We start from the raw sequence: 21,268 nt of genomic DNA, 5'->3' as shown, positions 1-21,268 counted from the left end.
TGCTGTAGTAATTGAAGATTTAACGGAACCGAACTTTGTGGCATACTGAGTACTTATCGAATCTCCTTACTTTGGAGAGAAAATGTATGTTTTACCATCATTTTTAACTTTTGAATTGTAAAACAAAACTTCATCTTGCTTAATGCTCAAGTTTGCTTAAATTATTGATTAAAAACAAAAATCAAATTTTCCTCCTTGGAAGTAATTTTAGGCAAATGTATTCTGCAGCGCGCTTTATCTCCAAACAAAAACTCAGAAATATGGAAAGTTTGTTAATGAAATAAAACGCAACGAAAGAAAAATTATCTGGTTAAAGATTAAGAAACTATTTCAGAGTACGCTTTACCTATTCGCGAGACTGATGCATGTATTATGTCGTATGACAGTAAACTATATACACTATTACACATACATTATAACAAGAACAGTGTTAAAAGCACCAAACGACAGACTTACTTCTTTCTCCAGTTTTGCCAGAAATTTGATCAGTGCAACTGCATCTCTGATCTGAAATTTAGAACAAAAAGTAACAAATAAATGAGACAGTGTCGAAATACTTCCTACAGCATTTGCGATATATTCATGGAGATAAAACAGTAAGTGTTACTCACGTGGGAGTTCCGCATGCCTTGCTGTTCCACCGTATTTTTCTGAGCCTTCTGCAAGGCGGCGGGTGTGTTGCCTTGAAGAACCCTCTGAAATAAAACAATTTTGCTAGCGTTTACGTTACAATTTTCTAACGACTCCACACTTGACATCAAGGTTGCAAGTTATTTTGAATCGAGTCCTGGCACGATTTGCTTACAAAATCTTATTAATTGCGAAGATTGTGAAGAATGTTTAAATATCTTAGTGTAAGTAGAAAAGATGTATACACTACAAAACGTAATACGGCTTTAAAAACATTTTGATAGGTTATCACCAAAGGTCATATCTGACGAATATCATTTTGATATCTTTCAGAGTGCTAAAGACATCTGCTTCATCAAGTTGAAAAAAAATAATATGTACCTGACAAAAATAAAATTAATTATTGGTCCAATTATTTCGATTAAAGGACATGATGTTGCAAAGGAAATTTGAACCAAAACAGTTATTTGTACGGATAAAGCTTTTGTTTTATAATTCAACGACAAAAAAAAACTCATTGAAAAAACTATATACAATAATTAAGTCATATGAGAAAAGACAACCACTGCAGTTTGAAACAAATAAAAACAAAAATCCGTACGGAATGTATGCATCTTCATTAACTGGCCAAGTGTTTCTCTGCGATATCTACAAGAATGTTGCTGTATCTTACCGTCGCTGTAATACTGCTGTAAACGGCCCGACTACACCCGAAGGAAACCCACACGTAGCCAGTTGTTGATGAAAGAGCTGCGTTGATATCTGTCTGTAGCTGTTGATTGCTATATTCTTTGACCTGCAATCGAGCAATATCCATGCTTTACAAAGGTATACCGTTAACATTAGCCTTGTTTCATAATAATGCAAATTAGAACAACGAATACCGTTTCACATGTTACTTTAGGTCTAATATATAAACCTGTCTTTTCGGAGATTTCTTTATTGGCATAGCTGCTTATCCGAATAATTTGAATGTGTGGGGTTGACATGCCACGGAGTACCCCGTGACAGGTGTTACCAGCAGGGGTTACCTTCGTTAAAGGGCAACCACCGACATTTATAAAGGATGACGTCATATGATTTACTTACAGTAACACACATGCCCACACGACCGTTACACGACCCACTTGACCCGGTGTTAAGGTGTTCTTGTACTGTTTCAGTTGTGGCGGCATCTGTGGGCGTGGCGACCAACTTGTTTGCAGCATTTTTAATGTAAAGACTAAAAAACAACATCAGAGAAGCTCTTAACATTGGTATGATAACATATGACGATTTTTATAGAGTAGGTTTTTTTTCGAAAAGTGTTCTTTCTGTTATAATTTACGATTTGATGAAGTAGTTTGTCTCTCAACGTGTATGACTCAGGATTTTATAAAAAAATATTTTGCGGCATATGTGAATTCGCGATCCCTGCAAAATGCGTATTTATCCGAAAATAAATATCATGTACAATTAAAACATTTATATAATATACAGTTTATTATTTCAATATGTAACTATTTATCAAACACAACTAAACCTCATCACTTAACTACGATGCAATACAGTTTGCAAACTACAGTACTACCAATGGCGCATTGTAGACACGACTAGACGGGAAAGGGGCCAGGCGGAGAAAGAAATGGCTCAGGGATTTGATATGATGACTTCACTCGAACTTAGCGTTACGGTACTGGCCTTCTAATCATAAAGCAAACGAACACCCGAGTCTTTCGTCAAATATAGTGAACAATATAAAAACACATGTGAAAATTATTTCAGCTGTTTCCTGCAGTTCAAATACAAAATCACTGTCGTTATGTCGGAGTCCGCCACCTTTTCTAACGAACACAATTAACCAATATTTATGACATTTTTAAAACAAAAATTAAAGAAACGAAAGAGAAAAAAATTATGACATGATAATTAGTGAGTAATATATATATTGATGAACAAGTCTCAATATACAACATCACAGAGCACGAGCTGCCTGATTGTACTTACATAGTACTGTTGCCTGGTCTGTTCACTAGGGCGTACGAGACCAAGAATGGATTGTAGTCAATATCCGAGGCTCGGAGGTTGAATAACCCTACGGCAGGACGGAACATAAGGGGTTACACCAATATCCATTTTTGATAACATTGTTTATTCATATCAGTTAAATGTTATATATTTTTTTGATGATAAAATTCAAAATCATCATGGAATTTAAAAGATAGTTCAGATTGGAGTCAACACAACATCAAGGGAGATAAATCTAGAATATTTTTTATCACAGAAATATAGCTCTTTGCAGTGTGGGATTGACTATTAAGGTTAGCATTTGTCGGTAAAAAAATATCTGTCAATTAATATTTTTAATAAGCTATGGATGTCGAGAGTTTGCTATGTGATGTAAAAAAAAAAAAAAAAAAAAAGCCTTTCATGAAGTATCCCGCCAAGTATTATATACATTTTGTGGCGAATGCATTAGCATTATAAAAGAATAGACATCCTTGTAACATGGTCAAGTTATATGAATCGCATGTGCAAATCCTATGATTAGCAATACACTTACTTTATTTTGAATATTCATATATACAATAATTTAGTTTGAAGCAAAACGATAAAATTTTGAGACAATTGATACTAACATTTTGATGCATTGTATATATTGCAATATATACTTATACATATGTACTGTGAATTTGTTAAACATATCAGAGGGATAACTTGTTTGACTTAAACTCACATGCTGTTTCGTCCAGTCCTGTCACCACCATGATATCCGCTTCCTTTGCTTCCATAGCAACGTGCATGTTGTTGATTTTTTCTTGCCAAGACTTCCCTGGAACGTACCATGAAATAGATTGTATGCATATTACAAACAAAGTTTGATTGAAGCATGTCAAATATGACCTGCATTATCCGAATAGGCCTGTGTGACACAATAGAAATCTTATTTTAATAACGGAAAGATAGTAAGTTCTTCAAAATGCGCCAATAATCTCTAACACATTGAAATTGATACGTATCATCTTAACATGAGTCTTTCACAGAATTGACTCCCGTTTTACCGGTTCAAGATTTTTCAATCAGTCCGATGGTATACATTCTCTGTCAACCCCTAAAGTAAAAACAGCATCCGTTAGGGGGAAAATACACCATCAAAATAGGCTTTCGACAGAAGTAACCTGATTAAAAACGCTGAAAAGCATTGTTTCTGCGTAAGCTTTTGCAGTCTCATGTATCTGCTCACTTGTTACAGTCTCTAGTATTACGTATCTGGGTACCTGTGAAAGTCTCATGTTTGATGTTTCTTTGTACTTAAGTCAGTCTCCCTTATGACGTATCTGTGTACTTATGTCAGCCTCCTTTATGACGTATCTGTGTACTTATGTCAGGCTCCCCTATGATGTAACTGCGTACTTATGTCAGGCTTCCTTATGACGTATCTGTGTACTAGTGTCACTCTTCCTTATGACGTATTTATGTACTTATGTCAGCCTCCCCTATGATGTAACTGCGTACTTATGTCAGGCTTCCTTATGACGTATCCGTGTACTAGTGTCAATCTTCCTTATGACGTATTTATGTACTTATGTCAGCCTCTCTTATGACGTATCTGTGTACTTATGTCAGGCTCCCTTATGACGCATCTGTGTATTTATGCCAGCCTCCCTTATGACGTATCTATGTACTTTATGTCAGCCTCCCTTATGACGTATCTGTGTACTAGTGTCAATCTTCCTTATGGCGTATCTGTGAACTTGTGTCAACATGTATGACGTGTGTTTCAGTCAATTTCCTGTGTGACGTATACATACCTGCGTACTTCAATGGTAAGGCGTTGATAGGTGAATTGGGTTCGGCGGGGCGACCAGTAGTCCAGATTTCGTCTATAAGATCTGGTGTGACTCCCTTTACAGTAATTCCTTTCTTGGCTAGAGTTTCAGACATTTCAGTCCACTCAACTGAAAATGACAATTGATCTTGATTGCATTTTGTTAAATTTCAACAACGACGTTTAGTATTAAAAAAAAAAGTTTAATATTAAAACATGAATCTTTTTGCTTTGGAATTCAAAATGTGCTACGTCCATCCAATTGATCCATGGATGGCTACTAAAGTCTTGGACTAACCTTTTTTTCTAACGACGGTTATTAGCATTGCAATGTACATAAAAGATGTTACAGCATATTTCAAAAACTCAATTAAACTTACTAAGAGTTTAAGAAGAAAAAATCAGACATTTGCCTCAAAACGTGCCGAATTCGTCTCGAATGGAACGTCATATTACACCTGAGGTGCGTAAAACTGAAGGACAGAGGCAAATATGGTTTAAACGATAGCTATAAAACTATCTCTATTTGCCTTTGCTTTTTGTTGCCTTTTATATCTTCGATTACATCAATATTTTGACTTTGAAGTACCCTGACGGTGCTGGAATGGTTTTTCTGTCCGCGCACGAAAAAAGTCGACTTGACATGTTGGTCCTGGAAAATTTAAGGCGTAGCAGGAAAATAATTGGCCAAACTAATTTTCAAAAACATTCGTTAATTTATTCTATACATCTGTACATACAATAGCTAGTTCTCCAAATAAGAAAACATTTATCTCTTCCTGGACCAATCAATGTCTAATCCATTTTTGTCAACACTCTCTACGAGACGAATTTGGCAATAACCCTGTTCACAGCTAATACAAAACTTTTCCTGTTGCTTGTAACTCGTTTCTTGTGACAATAACAACATTTTCAGTGGGATTTTTTCAGTTGTTTCTTTAATTTTATGTTGTTCATTTTTAGGGGGGTTGCGTCCTCTAATTAGCTGAGGTCATATAAAGACATTAAAGACATTGTCCACATCCTGTTTGGCCACTCTAAAGTGAAGAGTCATCATCTAAACACAGAGGCATGACATTTCACTTGTTTCATTTTACTCTGACAATAGGCTAACAAAGAGAGAAAGGAAATGGTAGAGATTAAAAGAGTTGCAAAGGGAGATTATATCAACGTCTCCTAAGTATACGAAAGAGTCGATTGTACACTGTTTCCCTATAAATCGCTTCAGGCGATCAGACAATGGAAAACTGAGACCTTTCATTTTCCTTTTCGGCAGAAATTAATTTATAATGTTTTATTTCTTAGCTTGGCAACAGCAACGAAAGTCAGCCTACATATGATAAAAGGCAACAAGCGAATACCGCAATGTACAACATTTTAGGGGATATCTGTATGTGTATGCGTATGTGATATTTGAAGGTGGCGTTCTCCAAATTACACATAAGGAAGAGGATTTGAAATAATGCACAGGCAGTTTAGATATAGGTATGTATTGAATAACAAGGATGGAAAATCGACTGGCTCCTGGACTCCGTGACTTACTATTTTTAATAAGGTAGGTGTTGGCCCCGAGACTTTGGCCGTCCATTAGGTTGGCTTCCACCCATTCCGTAACGGTAGGAACCCCATTCTCTCCTAATAACACAAGTTTATAATTACAGGTTAATTAAATGCTTCAAACTGACATAAAAAAATCATGTAATACGATGTTCAAATAAGTTTAACCCTAAACACATATTCATTATACCACTTTAGAATAGCCATGCCCATAGTCAGAACTGTAATCTATGTGTTGTATAAACAAGGAGCATAGTCGTGAAGAGCAAGCGAGGTACTATCGCAGATGAATTTATTTATACCTCAATCGTAATATACCAATAAAATATCGTTAAAACAACGTGATGACCTTACAACAAATAGCTGTTAAGATTGACATGAAGTCAGCTGTTATCTAACCTTGTTTCATAAAGATCCAGTTACAATCAAGCTCGTCCTCGGCCTGCAGGAAGTACCGTCCGTCCGTCCACAGAGCCGCCTTATTCTGTAGAATCACAGCACGACCTGGCAGGCGACAGATAAAAATAGCATTGTATGTCCAGTTAAAGCCCTTAATAATATGTCCTGTTATGTTTTATTAGTATGATATAATAAGTAATAAGAATATGTACGTCGTTTCCGGTTTCTTTTCTAAAATTTATATCAATTTTCATTATCTAGTGCACTAAAGCGAGATAACTCTTGCAATTATTTTGAGCAGCTTGAAATCAATATTTGCTCATAATCATCGTTTTGCTTTCATTGTTGTACATAACGTGATCGTTTCAGTATGTTATATCTATATTCCACTTTAAGATTAGAACAAAAAGGACACAAAACAGCACATTATATCCACGTTTATCTTCTTTTAAGATTTGCTGATTACCGTGAGTGTAGCGCTAGCCTGCTAAGCTTAAATTTTACGATTCTCAATACCGCGTACAATAATGCAAGTTTTTCATAACGGGTTTAGTTACATTAAGGTCAATACGTAGCTGTCTTTACAAACAGAAATAGACAGAGAACATCATTGCTGTAAAACTCATTCTCCAGTTGATTGAGAACGATGTAAAAGAGGCAAATTCACAAAGATTTTTTTGAAAGTAAATGTATAAGTTTTAAAGCTGTGATTTATTTATTACCAGTTAAGTCAGATTTTTTACAAATGAAACATAAATTATTAAGTCTATGGTCAATAGGCAATGGATTTTATTCAATCAATTTGTCAATCTTTATTGTCCCATACACTTTGAATAACTGGGGTATGCTATACATGTATGTGATTTTGCGCATTACAAACTTTTAACATTTTCATTTTAGCTAACAAGAAGCTTCATTGTTTTGTATGCTAATCAAAATTTTGATAAATGCATTACCCTAAAGCAAAACATTATTAGCACTATCAAAAGATTTTTTCAAAAAACATAAATCTGTTTTTACTGTGGTTAGGTACGTTGTACGTTGTTTATTTCATGTAATACTGTGGTAAGATACGTTGTTCGTTGTTTATTTTACGTAATACTGTAGTAAGGTACGTTGTCCGTTGTTTATTTCACGTAATACTGTGGTAAGGTACGTTGTACGTTGGGTTTTTTCACGTAATACTGTAGTAAGGTACGTTTTACGTTGTTTATTTCTCGTAATACTGTGGTAAGGTACGTTGTACGTTGTTCATTTCACGTAACACAGTGGTAAAAAACGTTGTACGTTGTTTATTTCACGTAATACTGTAGTAAGATACGTTGTCCGTTGTTTATTTCACGTAATACTGTGGTAAGGTACGTTGTACGTTGGGTTTTTTCACGTAATACTGTAGTAAGGTACGTTTTACGTTGTTTATTTCTCGTAATACTGTGGTAAGGTACGTTGTACGTTGTTTATTTTTCGTAATACTGTGGTAAGGTACGTTGTACGTTGTTCATTTCACGTAATACTGTGGTAACATACGTTGTACACATTAATCCACAAAGGAGACTTCTGAATACCGGGAAATGTTCGCCCTTCGCTGATAAAATCCATTTTCGCCTAATATTAATTTCGCTCTTCACATTTGATTACTATGTCTATCATATCGCTTACTACCGTTCGCTGTGTTTATAATTTCGCTCCTATTACGGTGGGCAAAAAAGTCGAAAAATTAATCTGCGGCAAAATAATCCCGCTATACAGTATGCGGACATAATTGTCAAACGCCTTATCTGTTAGAGCTTAGGATACGTTATGCGTTTGACATGTAAATTAATTCATTTGTGATGTATAGCTGTCTTTACATTTAATATTACAACATCAAACTTAACCTAGCTCTTTTGTATTTAACTACCTAGTTTAATGCTCACAATTTAAGAGATATGTACTATCGTCTCGAAAGGGGCATATCTCTAGTGAACATTCGGAATATTATTTTTTTGCTGAAAAAGGCCAATACTGAAGGTAAAGTTTAATCCATGTTCAGGAAGTAAGTCTCTCGCTGAAATGACCCGTCCTCGAATGGATAAAAGCGCGTCAATGTTAATTGTTTATCTCACCTCTTTCCTTTACTTCAGAAAAGAGCTATACTGTTAGATATTATTTTGCCTCTGACTGGTATTGGACACAAAAATGTCCGTGTTATCTATAGAAAACAGTTAATAGCTCTTAATTAATTGTGATGTAAATTCAAATTCAAACACGTCTAATTATAATACGCAAAAACTGATTACATGAGTTATTTCACTTTCTATCCATTCAAACTGACTTTTAAATAGATACAAATTCAAAATAATGAAAAAAGTGTCATGTCGTTTCAGTTATGATATTGTTGCTAGAACCCTGCAAACACAGTACAGATAACTCCTATGAGCTTTATTTTATTCAGATTTAAGCTTTTTTAAACTAAGATTTTCCTCCTTGCATGAATAATTGTAAGATTTACCAGCTGATCCAGACATGCCAGAAATAAACGCTCGTCGAAGGTCATAGTTCGAAGGGTATTCACTCTAAAAATAGAAATGAAACAGACAACAACTTTATTACGCTGTAGTTGAAGTAGATTACCCCTGTCAATCTATTAACAGAAACATATGTTACTCATTATGCTTTAGAATTCCTGTTATCTCCACTAAAATGCACAACAAAGTTATCAGCTAGGGATCTTAGACGCGCCTTGTCAGGTAGCAGCCACTTCGTTGACTTGAAAGCCGTAAGTGTAGTGATGCAGGGTAGATGGTATAGACTGCGTTTTTATGACTTTGATTGACAGCTCCAGATTTTCACATTTTTAACAGACAACTTTAACTTATTTTTTGTTGTTGCTGAGCTATATTCGTGTCTCAGGACTATAAAAATTACGCATCTTCCACTGTAAATTTAACAGAATTAAAACATATGTACATATCAATGAAGGGATGGACAATTCTAGATCTGCTCAGATATAAAACCCATCACTGAAACAACGTTTTCGCTGTTGGACTGTAGGTATGTTATGAATAGGAAAATCGATATTGGCGTCGAATGGCTATAAAGAGTATGCATGTTACGTTCAAGGCACATTGCATACGTAGACCAGCAGTAGAAATACAGTGGCAAGACAGGGATTCGAAACCGGTTCCTCCTGCCTAAATGTGTGCCCGAACCAACTTAGAAATTTGTCAACTGCGATTATCGAAACCCAGACCCGCCATAGTAGTATACTTCATTTAGAATAACTGCATTAATGCTGCACCCATTGCAATAACAGTGAGGAAGCACTATAAAGTCGGCATCAGATTCGCAAGGAGGCAATTACAACAACATACTCCGGCACACATACACACATACACGCAAACATAACATCCATAGGGGCATGTCCTCAACTTACCTTTGTTGATAGGACGTTAAACCATATCAAATCAAATCAAACTAAACCTATGTCAATGTCATACTTATCTGTTTTCGTATACATTTCGTATGAACACGTGCTATTTGAGATAGAAATCGAATGACGTTGTCACATTAACTCTTACCTGATGAGCGTCCTCGGAGGGCACGAGGTAACCATGGATACCAGCAACAGTGAACCGGTTGCGAAGATCAGATAGTCTTTGTGTAGTGTCTACCTGAATGTTAGGTGGCGTCTACAACATAGATTACATATAGATAAATGGGTTCGCTACGTGAATACGACAGGTACTGACAAAAGTTCACAAGACTCCCGTACAAAATGAACAAACATATGCACTACAAATCTGCTAGTAAATATGACAAATTCCAGTAAAATTCCTTGTCTATGTGGCCTTCCTTGGTACCCCAAGTCAAATTCTCTTTATAATAGAATGTTTTCGAAAACGTTGTGCAGAGTTTTATCTTTATTTTACATATTTATTTGTATTTCTAATACAAATGTAAACATCTGCGATACCCAGGGTAATTCAGTCATTATAAAATGTTTCTTTATGACACCTGTGTACCAGAGCCTTCAGCTACGTTGTCTGGCATTCATATGTATAAGAATTATCTTATTCTTCCACTACGAACAATCAGCTCACACTTTCATCAACAACACGTGGAACACAATCACATTGAGGCAAATACACCAACATACCGCTTCCAGCACAGACACTCTTAGCTGTCTTCCCTAAATACACATCGACCAAAGTTTTCCACATATGTACATGCCCTCCAAGCAGAAGTGTGAAGATTGTGATTAGAAAGGTAGGATTGTTTATATCACACGTGGTATGAGAGAAAATTACTTTTGGCATACGTAGTTTGCTTACTTAGATAACTCGAAGGCATTATTTAACTATTTGAAAGGCATCGGTCTATTCTATAGACTCTGATGTCTTTTAACCCACCTTACCCTCTTTGACGTTATATATATCATATAGTCCATATAATCTAATCGTTATCTCTATTATTATTTGTAACACCCTTTTTATTTTAATTATCTACACATACAATGCAAATGCTTTTAAAAATGAACATTTTTATCTGATTTTATCTTCGCTACTCACATGTTTGTTTAAAAAGATAAAATAAATAAATAAATAAATCGCCATGGCCCTAAATGACCTCAGCCGTCGATGGACCGTTAAACACGAACAAACAAACAAACAAACTTAGATAAACGTGTGTAGGTGCATTTTAATAGCATTCAAATGTGTGCTAGGTACTGTCAGGTCCTATGCATGTTTCAACATAAGTACGTACCAAACCCATATCGCTAATGATGTAATGATCTAACCTCAATTCACTGATTGTTGTTTTGGCTTTTACTACTTCGTGTATACCCAATCTACGTTATATGTACTCTATATCAAATAATAAGTTATCAAATCGCGCTGGAAAGAAAAGTGCACTTAATACTGTAGTCGTCAATTTTTCTCGTTTATGGCCATACCTTACACCAGTCGACTAACCTGCAGACTTGGCTACTTGCTTTGTTTCCTTTGCAATGTTTGCCTTTTTACTTTATCAATTTTACCGTAAAAAAAACGAACGAAAACAGACCTATTTCAGAACAAATTTTTCATTTTATTCAAATAGAGTAGCGATATTTTGAGAATTTTTCGGAAATATGTTTTTATTTCCTCAACAGTCGATTTGATAACTTATTATATGTACCCAACATAACCGAAGATTGACGAAAGTTACCGAAGCCTTCATTGATGAATGACGTATTGACAAACCTTTACTACTCGAGAGTGTCCGGTTAATCTTATTGATGTATTTAAAGTGGACTTATCACAACTAGGAGTGTGTGTCTGACCCTTACATAGAACATTTATTGTCTCCGAAGTACCGAGAGTGGCCCAGGCAATAGATAAAGCATACTGCTATCACCTCCATAGCTATACTTCAAAGAGCACATGCAAATTGACAACTGGAAATGTTTCTTAATGTATCGGTCTATCTTAAATTCAAATACGAAGAGGGGGAAGCATCGTCATCGTGTCTGCTGTTTCAAATTTAAGATGTAAAGTAGTTAAGATAAAGAAGGGCTATAACGGTCAAAATCCTAAAAAGTGGATCCTATTCCGCGTCAAAATAAAATTGCAATTTCTGGTCGAAAACAACACCGTCGTAAATAGCATCAACGTGACTGGATTAACATTGGGGCTCGTTCGATAAGGTATCATGCAGTGTAAACTAGTTTGTACATAGCTACAGATGATTGTAGCCTATAAACATCAATAAGAATGCAAGTATGAAATAATGCCTTGTCTGATACTAAAAGGTGAGTATATATGCAATAGAGATAGGCTACAACACAATTAATTATAATCGAGACTGTGATGTCTAACTTACTTGATTGACTTTTTTATCAGTTTTTACAATGTATATGCATTGTACTAGACAAAGGGACTGCAGTAACCCGTTTCAGCCCATATCAATACATACACAAAAAATCAAGGTATTTTCGTTTGAAAAATCTAATCGTAGCAATTGAGTACTAACGCCGTCTATGACAGATCAAACAAGGATCCTCACATAGAAAAACTAAAGTTATTGAAGAGATAGTGCAGGAACCCAATAAACCAATCATGGCAAAGCACCGGCCATCTTGGGTTTTGATCAATTTCAAAAAACGAAAACCAGATTTGCTTACGTTTAAGATTAATTAAAAACAGAACAAAAACAAATTTCTCAGTAAGTGTGAAAACCCGTTGTAATTATAGTGTTGTGCATGTATTTTACGTCAAAACAGCTATCCTTTTTTACTAGATATTAAAGGTGAAATCGCCTGTGAGTACCACAGCTTCTCAAACAAGCTTCTCCAAGAAAATACATACAACTCCTGGTTGACAGTTGGGCCTGTCTGAAGGAGACATGTTGCGGATCCTCGTCATTTCGGACTGGGAGTTCCTCTTAGAACGCCTATGAATGGTAACATCGTTGTCTGTGGGCACCGTTGCACCTGAAATGAAACGTTAAATAACTGTGAATATATTACTGATGGTGAAAAAAACGGTAAAGCTATGTGGAAATGTTTGAGTTATTAGCGATGAAATGACTTGTAGAGCTAGTTGGCACCATATGAATTATACGGTATTTCTGTTCGTTGAGGTTTATTAGTAACTTAAGCTGACATTAAAACAAGTACGTAAATGTGAAATCTAAAATGATATTTCTATGGGTCTAATAGTTTATAAATACTTTGCTTGGTTATAATTCGGTTATTCATTTTTTAACTTAGAATCTATGTCTCCCTGAACACTTTCAATATTACAGAAACGGAAATTAAGCTGTAAATTAGCGAAAACTAAACTTTCACAGGACGATACGCTTTTATAATCATTTGAGTTTTTAAGACGTGCAAAATTATTAAATAAATATCTTATGGAAAGGTTGGTTTTTAAACATGAATAGTTGTTTGTGTTGTTGCGTTTTACAATGAGAAACAATAAGCATGACGTCATGATGGTGTGTTAACCGTATGTACTATTTTTACCCGTTTTATCGTTATACAGGAACATGTTGCCATGGTGACCGTTGAATGTACCTCAATGTGCAGGGACAGTGACTACTTATTAGTTGATAGAATACAAAAATATACACAAAAAAAATCTTTTCATGTATCTGAAATCTTTCCACTATTTTCTTTTAACATTGACCTGTGACGACAGCTTTTGCAATGCCTTACCCTGTGTTTATTATAAAAGTAATAGTTATTAGCATCTAGTTACATGTACATGTGTATGTTTGACATGTTAAGTTGTTGTTGTTGTTGTTGTTGTTGTTGTTTTGGGTTCTGTCCCCAGGCCAAAGTCCTCAAAAATGGTAAGGTGACAGTACCAAAATCGGATCACCAAACCATCTTTTTATTAAAGCATTGGAAAATCTGAGGAGGAATTATATCCATTTATGGTTGCACCAAAGGCAGAATATCGACGGATGTTCTTTTATAGAACGCTCTGAAGTCAGCAATCAGCGTCTCCGGTTTTTACGAATGTCGAGTCCCAAATCGGATCAGTGCTTGAATTTTGCAGTATCTTACGCTTAAAATGAATATTGTTTTGTCAGCATATTAACATTTTATGATGACTTTTCGAATGTATATGACAAAAGTATTTCTATAGTGTGAATTTATTCTTATAGTCCAAAACTTAATGCATAGTCGTCGCACGCGCCATTTTTTAAAAACGTAATCAAAACACTGACATTTGAGTTTGAATTACGTTTTCTTGTGCTATTTGAACTTAAAAACTAAACATCTGTAGAATAAAATGGTGCATGGCTATCTATTCTAACATTACATCATTTTCATAACTGATTTGCTGACATATTTATTGATTTATAAGTATTTTTGCAAAAAGTGATCCGATGTGAGTACTGCCTCCTTACATGTAATTGTTATTATATGCATGAAAATTTCTCGAAATCACATTTGTCGGATCATATACACGTAAACTAACATGATGGAAAACTGACAATTAACTAATGTTATTTCTAAGAAATAAAGCGTAAATACTCCTCATCAAATTATCAGCCCTCTCGCCGATGTGTTACATTGTATTCTCTTCTTCTTCGCCAAATTACAACTCATTTTCCGCCAAATTATTCTCTTCACTCACTTCCTCATTTTTTCCGCCAAAGTAAGATTTCAGGGAGCGTTTCTGCTTCGTAAGCAAGACAGTTTTATACATATCAAAAATCTAAGTTGTGTTTAGTAAGTTTCAATACGGTTCAACTCTATGATATGTCAGGGGACGTGCGGACATGAACGCCGGCCACCATTAATTATGTTCGCCAATATCTCGAAAATAAAGTGCCTGTCACTATTCATATCCATGCACAAAGTTTCGAACCCGTCCACGCACGTGACTATGATGCTGATATGCTGGTTGAGTTGACTCTGTTTATCTGTTGACATAATCTTTATTGTAAGTTACCTGATTTAAATTATCGCTGTAAATTACTTGATTTGCATGGCCATTGTAAATAACTTGATTTAAATGATCACTGTAAACTACTTTTAACTATTTAAATACGGATTATGCGCTATAACGGCAATGGACAGACCAGTTCCCACGTTATACGTTATTACCTGTAAACACTTAATGTGTAACATTACGTGTTTATTACACTACTTGAACACCACTTATCAATATTTACACAGGTATTTCGAGTAACATGGATGCTATAGATACATAAAATTATCTCGTGAGATGTCTCAAGATAACATGACTACCGAACCAACGTTTTAAGAAACGAGCCTTATTGATGGTACGGTGCCTGTCTAATGTACTTCTATATACATGCCCGTGCTGTCGTTGCTTGTGACCGATTGTACCTACTGATAATACGTCGTTAAATTACGGAAGAGGACGCCATAGGCAATTACATGCATGAATACATTTTTAAACTGGTTTTGAATTTTATTCGAATAGTTTGGGGTATTTTTTGTATCTATCTGCTGTTGGTGTTATTCTCATTTGACTGTAAGGTATACTTAGTTGTTTGGGGGATATGAGTAAACTTCTGGTTTTTTTTGTGTCATCCTATCGTATCTCACTTCTTTATGTATATAATAGTATATGGGTAAGCGAAGCTGCTTGATTTTTTTTTTATGTTGCTTTTGCATGATCACTTACACCCCCGACAATGTTATATTGTCTTACATTGAGGTCTATATTCGCTGTAAAGTAAATTATCTTCACTGCAGATTATGCTGTCAATATTGTTTTCATAAAGCTGTTATTTCATTTCACCCACTCACTAAATCTGTTTGGAAGCGACAAAATCTCCATAGGGGTGACAATAAGACGGACAAGTTAACATAGGTCAGTACTGTCAGTCACTAAAGCCATCCTCGGCCCTGGTAATAACCTTCTGTGTTTATGGGCTGCTGAGACCTGACAAAATATCCCTTTATAAGGTGTGTTCTGTTTACATTAAATATTCTCAGTCACTTGACCTCGACGTTCACCTGTTCGCCAAATTAAAGAATGTTGTTTCGGTCATTTGATACGTAGAGAGAGGTCAATCACGCCACTGGTCACTTGATAATCTGGTACAAAATATTCTAATGGTCAACAACAGCCTCAGACGCACACTCTACAACTCGGACCTCGAACTATATTCATATTAACTACAGTGGCAGATCAAGAAGACTCATAGTGCTTCATAAAAGAACATGTACTTGACACATTTTTTTAGTTTTAAAACCTCCGGCCATAGTTGGAACCCACCAGAATATGATCTGGCTCCGCTGCAACACCGGGGTTAGTTTAATTGAGGAAAATATCTAGGTATTTCCCAAACATTAAATGACCTAGCAACACAAATTTAAAAAGCACACGAACTCATTAAAATTCAAAAACGTCGGGGTGTTGTTTTTTTTACTGAAACCCGAAATCTTCATATTTGCATAACCTGTCAATAGCCAATATCGTTAACGGATGTCCTTCAGTCTTTGACGGATACCTGGATTACATTTACGTGCAAGTCCCAAGGTCAACAACAACTTCAAAAGAGCGATTGACTACTTCCTGTCCAATCAAAATGCAAATGAATCATAAATAAGATTTTACGACTATTTGTATTCAACGCACATCCTATTTGACCTCTTTTAACACATCTCTAAAGAAAGGTCATTCGTCTGTAATAACAAATGACAGATCTCGTGTCTATGACTATAGTACTAGCCTCGTGTGTCAATACACCTATGATCTAATCATGGTTGCCTAGTTAAATGATTACGTCATAGCATGACGCCGGGGGCAGCCTAGATCGACAGGAAATATTTTTTCTTTAATTTGATGTATAATTTGCCATTTAACATGCAGTATAATTTTCGGTAGACTTCATGAAACATCGAATTTCAGTTGGTCGGACATTACTGTTCACGGGGTAACACGCTAAATCCCTAGTGAGTAGCTAGACGATCGGAAATCTGAACAGAGCCTCCCATTTTCTCTAACTTTTGTTACCTCCACGCTGATTGGCTTCTAAATTAAACGGACCAATCAGCGCCGAGGTCGCAAAAAATGGCAGGCTCTGTTCAGATTTCCGACCGTCAGCCTGACCAGCTTGAAAACTGGACTCGGGTGTCCGACATGATAATGTAAGGGCATGAACTATCATACAAGTAATTTTGTTTTCTATCGTAGAAACAGTGTACCGAAATAGCGGACATGCCGTGTGTTTTGCGCTACCCAATAGGGATTTAGCGTGTAATCCCGTGGACAGCACAATGTCCGACCAACTAAAATTCGACCATTTTTCGATGTGTCATGAAGTCTACCGAAAATTACACTGCATGATATATGGCAAATCATACATCAAATTAAAGAAAAAATATTTTCCTGTCGATCTAGACTGCTCACGGCGTCGTCATACTATGAACGGTTATGACTAAATCGCATGTTTTCTGGAACGGGGTCATTTTACTAGGGGGACGGAGTTCGCAACCTTGATTATATAATAGGTGTATTGACAGACGAGGCTAGTACCAGTGCACCAAGTGAGACCAATTTTACGAATTGTTCGATAGAAATATGCAGTGAAGATATATATATAAACAGGTAAATTTAAGCTACCTTTGACCAAAACTGGGTCGCGGGTTCGAGACCTACGTGAGACAGTCGCCAGGTACTGGCCACAGGACGGTGATTTTTTCTCCGGGCACTCCAGTTTTTTCCTCCACCAGCAAAACCTGGTGCGTCCTTAAAACGACTATAGCTGTTACAGGACCATCCCACTAAACAGTCCCTTGGTCTAACGGTACGGTATGGTATCTTTCTTCCACGAGATCTTACACGATGATCATAATATAGAAGGTACCAGCAGACATAGATGCCAGGTGAGATCATTGGGTTGAAAATACGGTAACAATGAAAGTCAAATTGCCTCAAAAGTGGTATCTGGACGGAGATAGTCTCTTAATATAGTATCTGTGTGTAGTACTTGTTTGATAGGAATGGCCTATGGAGTACATGTAGAATCGACTTGCTATATCTGTGTATGGAGTAATACCATTTTACCGCAGTACATTATATACCAAAATAGTTTTGTACCGTGTACTATATGTACATGCAACATGTACGTAAATGTAACTGTTAGAATTAGTAGTGTGAAAGCAACACTGGTCTCGATACGGGTGAAATAGGTATTTTAAGATTCTGTGCACCCTTTCATCTACATATACAGCGTTGAAATAACTTCTAAACATCCGATTGCTACGTGTTAGTTGTTTGATATATGACCCAACAGAAGTTCAAGCAATACACTCGGCACTATCAAGAGGATAATACCTCAATGACGTGTTGGTAATTAGTGGCACCGTAACAGCAAGAGAGACATCCCGCGGGTTGTTTGAGTGTCGGGGCATAAGCATACAGAACTGAATGACATTAGGGGGATCTTGTATACCACGTACCATGCTGTTTGAAAATCATGTCATTTTAATTTGAACTTGTTATAACGTTGTAATTTTCGGTCAAACCTCGTTGGTTTGCACCGAATGCTTTGGACATATTGGTACCGTACACGGAAAGTTACATAATTAAACGTTTTCTAACCTACTACAATCTATCTTTTAATTGATGAGGTTTAGTCACTGTCGAAGAATTTAGAAAATTTCTCGCATTCCATTTGTCCTGGAGTATTTGAAGTTACCGAAACTGTTATCTTAACATTTGTTTACAGTACAAAAACAATGGCCATCTTATTACCAACTCTGTAATTTCTGTAATAACAAACCAGCCTCGCCTGCGGACGAAATTTCTATGTATTTCTTAATCGTATACACTCTATCATAGCACTGTTCACTTTCAAGAGAGTTCTGGTTCTGAAAAGAAAGACAAAAGAGTTTAATACTCAATTGCGTTTTAAACAAAGCGATGTCCCGTTTCGTTCGGTTCTGCCCTGGAAATCGTCTGTATTTGCAACCACGTTACAGATACAGAACTTATTCTTTGTCCTGTCAAGGTCAAACACGTGACCTGATTGGTACGAACGTGATCCCTATATGCCGTAACATTATAATACAGACAACCAGCACTGATGGGGATACAGTGACACGAACAGATATGTTAATGTTCCTTTAATGTGAAACACTATTGAAATGTAAAACACGTGCCAGGGAATATATCAGCGCCACGGAACGTTACCACGCGACGTTGTGCAGATTGCCGATTGCAGATACACCAGACAGATATAGTAAGCATTGCCAACTTGACGTAACATCCAATAAGCCCTTTCCGTTGTTGTAGTACAGTACAAAAAGGGCTTTTATATTTTGCAATAGAAGTTGGAATCGTTGACATTAATAAAAACGAGAGTTTGAGCATGATAGTGATGTATTAGAGAGGTTAACAGTTACATAATTATACGTAATACACCCAGAGGCGAGTTGTATTTAGCATGATAAGCTATCCATTATACACCGCAATCGTTTCATCATATGTATACTCAAAGCTCTTTACATTTAAACATAAAACTACTAAGATAAATTCACTTTTTTCTGAAAAATAGCATTTTGAAATTTCCCATTTAGTCTGATTAAGCTTACCAGGCTTCGAACAACATGTCCCGGGTTTGGATAACTAAGCTAGTTTATTGTTACGCCCGACTCTGACAAGGTACATGTAAATTATCATATATAGATATATCTAACAGACAAATACAAGAGAAGTTTTTTCCTTTCATAAAATGATATTCTTCAAATACCAATTGTCGGGTTTAAGTTTGAGTCTGACCAGAGGCGTCCGAAAACAGGGGCGGGCACGTGGTCTGAACCGGATCTCAAATTAAGTTTTTCCTATCATTGACAGTAAATGCACAAGTTATGGACATTAAATGATGGTTATATTGACATCAAGGGTCCTTCTTGTTGTAAAGTTATTCTAAATACGTGATTTCATAAATCTGTGTCCTTCTTCATACAACAATACAAATGTCACGCCTATTCAATTGTTATACCTCTAATATTAAAATAAACAAAATAAATATGAAAAATCAAACACGACAAGAAAGTAAAATAACGAAAACACGCAAAACATATTGAAAAAAGGTGATCTTTGAAAAACGAATGTCAGTTTTGTAACTTTTGGATTTGAGAAACTATATTTGTGTGCATTCGTGAAGGTCTGAGGCTCTACCAATGGTCTAAGCTGCACTGTGATAGCCGGCAAGCAAAAGGGACGTTTGTCTATCAATTGTTGAATTCATATCAGTGAAAATGGGCAAAATCTTATCTCTAGCCGAGGAGTGCCTCAAGATTATTTACGTAAATTATAATATTAATATCGGAAAATAAAAGGCAGTGAAACAGAAACGACTAGCCTGAAGCTCCGTACGTACTTAACCACACCGTCTCTGTTACATGTGAGGAGGCTCATCCCCTCGATCTAAGTAAAAATATTATGCTCGTTTACATATTCACCACAACACCGTACGGATCCTTGTGTATCTGGCCCTGTTATACAAAACATACACCTGGTAAACAGGTATCATCAAATAATGTATCGATCAAAACTAACAGTTTTCCGGCTGTTTCTCACTCGAGCGCTGTGCACACCATACACGTGATACTGAACGATACATTCCGGAATATCTTTAATGTAAATGTAATATAATGAATCATTTCAGTCAGAAGGTCAGTGAGGATCGCGTTGAAGAAAGGAACATTTGGGATTTCAGATTGCAGAGTACCTAAATAGTTTTAACAATGACATAAAAAGCCGCACTACAATGCAATATTTTTAAACGAAAAAACAAAATTTGAATACTTACCACATAAACCAACTAAAACGAGTGATAGGATAGCTCCTCTCATGATTGCCCGGAGCGATGTACACTACATGTAACCTCACTCAGCACAAAAACTGCTAGTCCCCGAAACCTCTGCCGCAGAGATACACCTACGTCACTTCATTAGTATGCAGAGATGAAAGGTCAAAGGCGTGAGTTCATCTATGTGGAGGATATTTACATTTGTTTAACATATAAAAACAAATCTGGGGCAGGTTAGTGTGCTGGAAACCCACCAGTGACGTTATACCTGATTTAGTTACAGTTTACATCACGTTTAGCGAGTTAATCACCTGGTGTAACATGTACAGGTTAGCAGGCTTTTAGTACCAGTTAGTGCACCGTGATCTCTGCAATAGTAAGAAAGATATGAATATATGCAATATCATATACAAAGTGTAACATAACGGCAGCACATACTGTAGATAACTCTTTGTTGTGAACCTCAACCTGTAGTTATGCAATATTAATGTGGGAGAATAATTAATATACACGCTTTAAGGTCTTACCTATGTCTGTGTACTAGGTAACTACGTGTGTACGCATCTACTAGGAGACAAACATGTACTAACATTGTCTATA

At 36.2% G+C, this 21,268-nt stretch overlaps 1 protein-coding gene across 3 annotated transcripts in view; it reads right to left on the bottom strand.

Moving 5' to 3' along the window:
* The window catches only part of LOC110459053 (xaa-Pro aminopeptidase 1-like), a 31,772-nt gene extending 10,848 nt beyond the window's left edge, over positions 1-20,924 (bottom strand). For 2 of the 3 annotated variants that reach the window (XM_021511097.1, XM_021511096.1), the window contains exons 1-13: positions 20,669-20,923; positions 12,724-12,848; positions 9,955-10,065; positions 8,886-8,949; positions 6,395-6,499; positions 5,981-6,073; positions 4,422-4,568; positions 3,347-3,442; positions 2,617-2,704; positions 1,720-1,852; positions 1,304-1,426; positions 612-695; positions 457-507 (exon numbers count right to left, since the gene is read on the bottom strand). In XM_021511097.1, the coding sequence (XP_021366772.1) occupies positions 457-507; positions 612-695; positions 1,304-1,426; positions 1,720-1,852; positions 2,617-2,704; positions 3,347-3,442; positions 4,422-4,568; positions 5,981-6,073; positions 6,395-6,499; positions 8,886-8,949; positions 9,955-10,065; positions 12,724-12,848; positions 20,669-20,711 (1,263 nt within the window). In that variant the 5' untranslated portion in view covers positions 20,712-20,923. Of the gene's footprint in view, positions 1-456; positions 508-611; positions 696-1,303; positions 1,427-1,719; positions 1,853-2,616; positions 2,705-3,346; positions 3,443-4,421; positions 4,569-5,980; positions 6,074-6,394; positions 6,500-8,885; positions 8,950-9,954; positions 10,066-12,723; positions 12,849-20,668 lie in introns of all 3 variants that reach the window. The other variant, XM_021511098.1, reaches the window with a different exon arrangement.
* Positions 20,925-21,268: the final 344 nt, after the last annotated feature.

The sequence above is a fragment of the Mizuhopecten yessoensis genome, unplaced genomic scaffold (assembly GCF_002113885.1).
Source record: "Mizuhopecten yessoensis strain PY_sf001 unplaced genomic scaffold, ASM211388v2 scaffold9963, whole genome shotgun sequence".
In the NCBI taxonomy this organism is placed as follows: domain Eukaryota; kingdom Metazoa; phylum Mollusca; class Bivalvia; order Pectinida; family Pectinidae; genus Mizuhopecten; species Mizuhopecten yessoensis.
The sequence above is the reverse complement of the archived record's forward strand: the minus strand, read 5'-3'. Positions and strand labels throughout refer to the sequence as shown.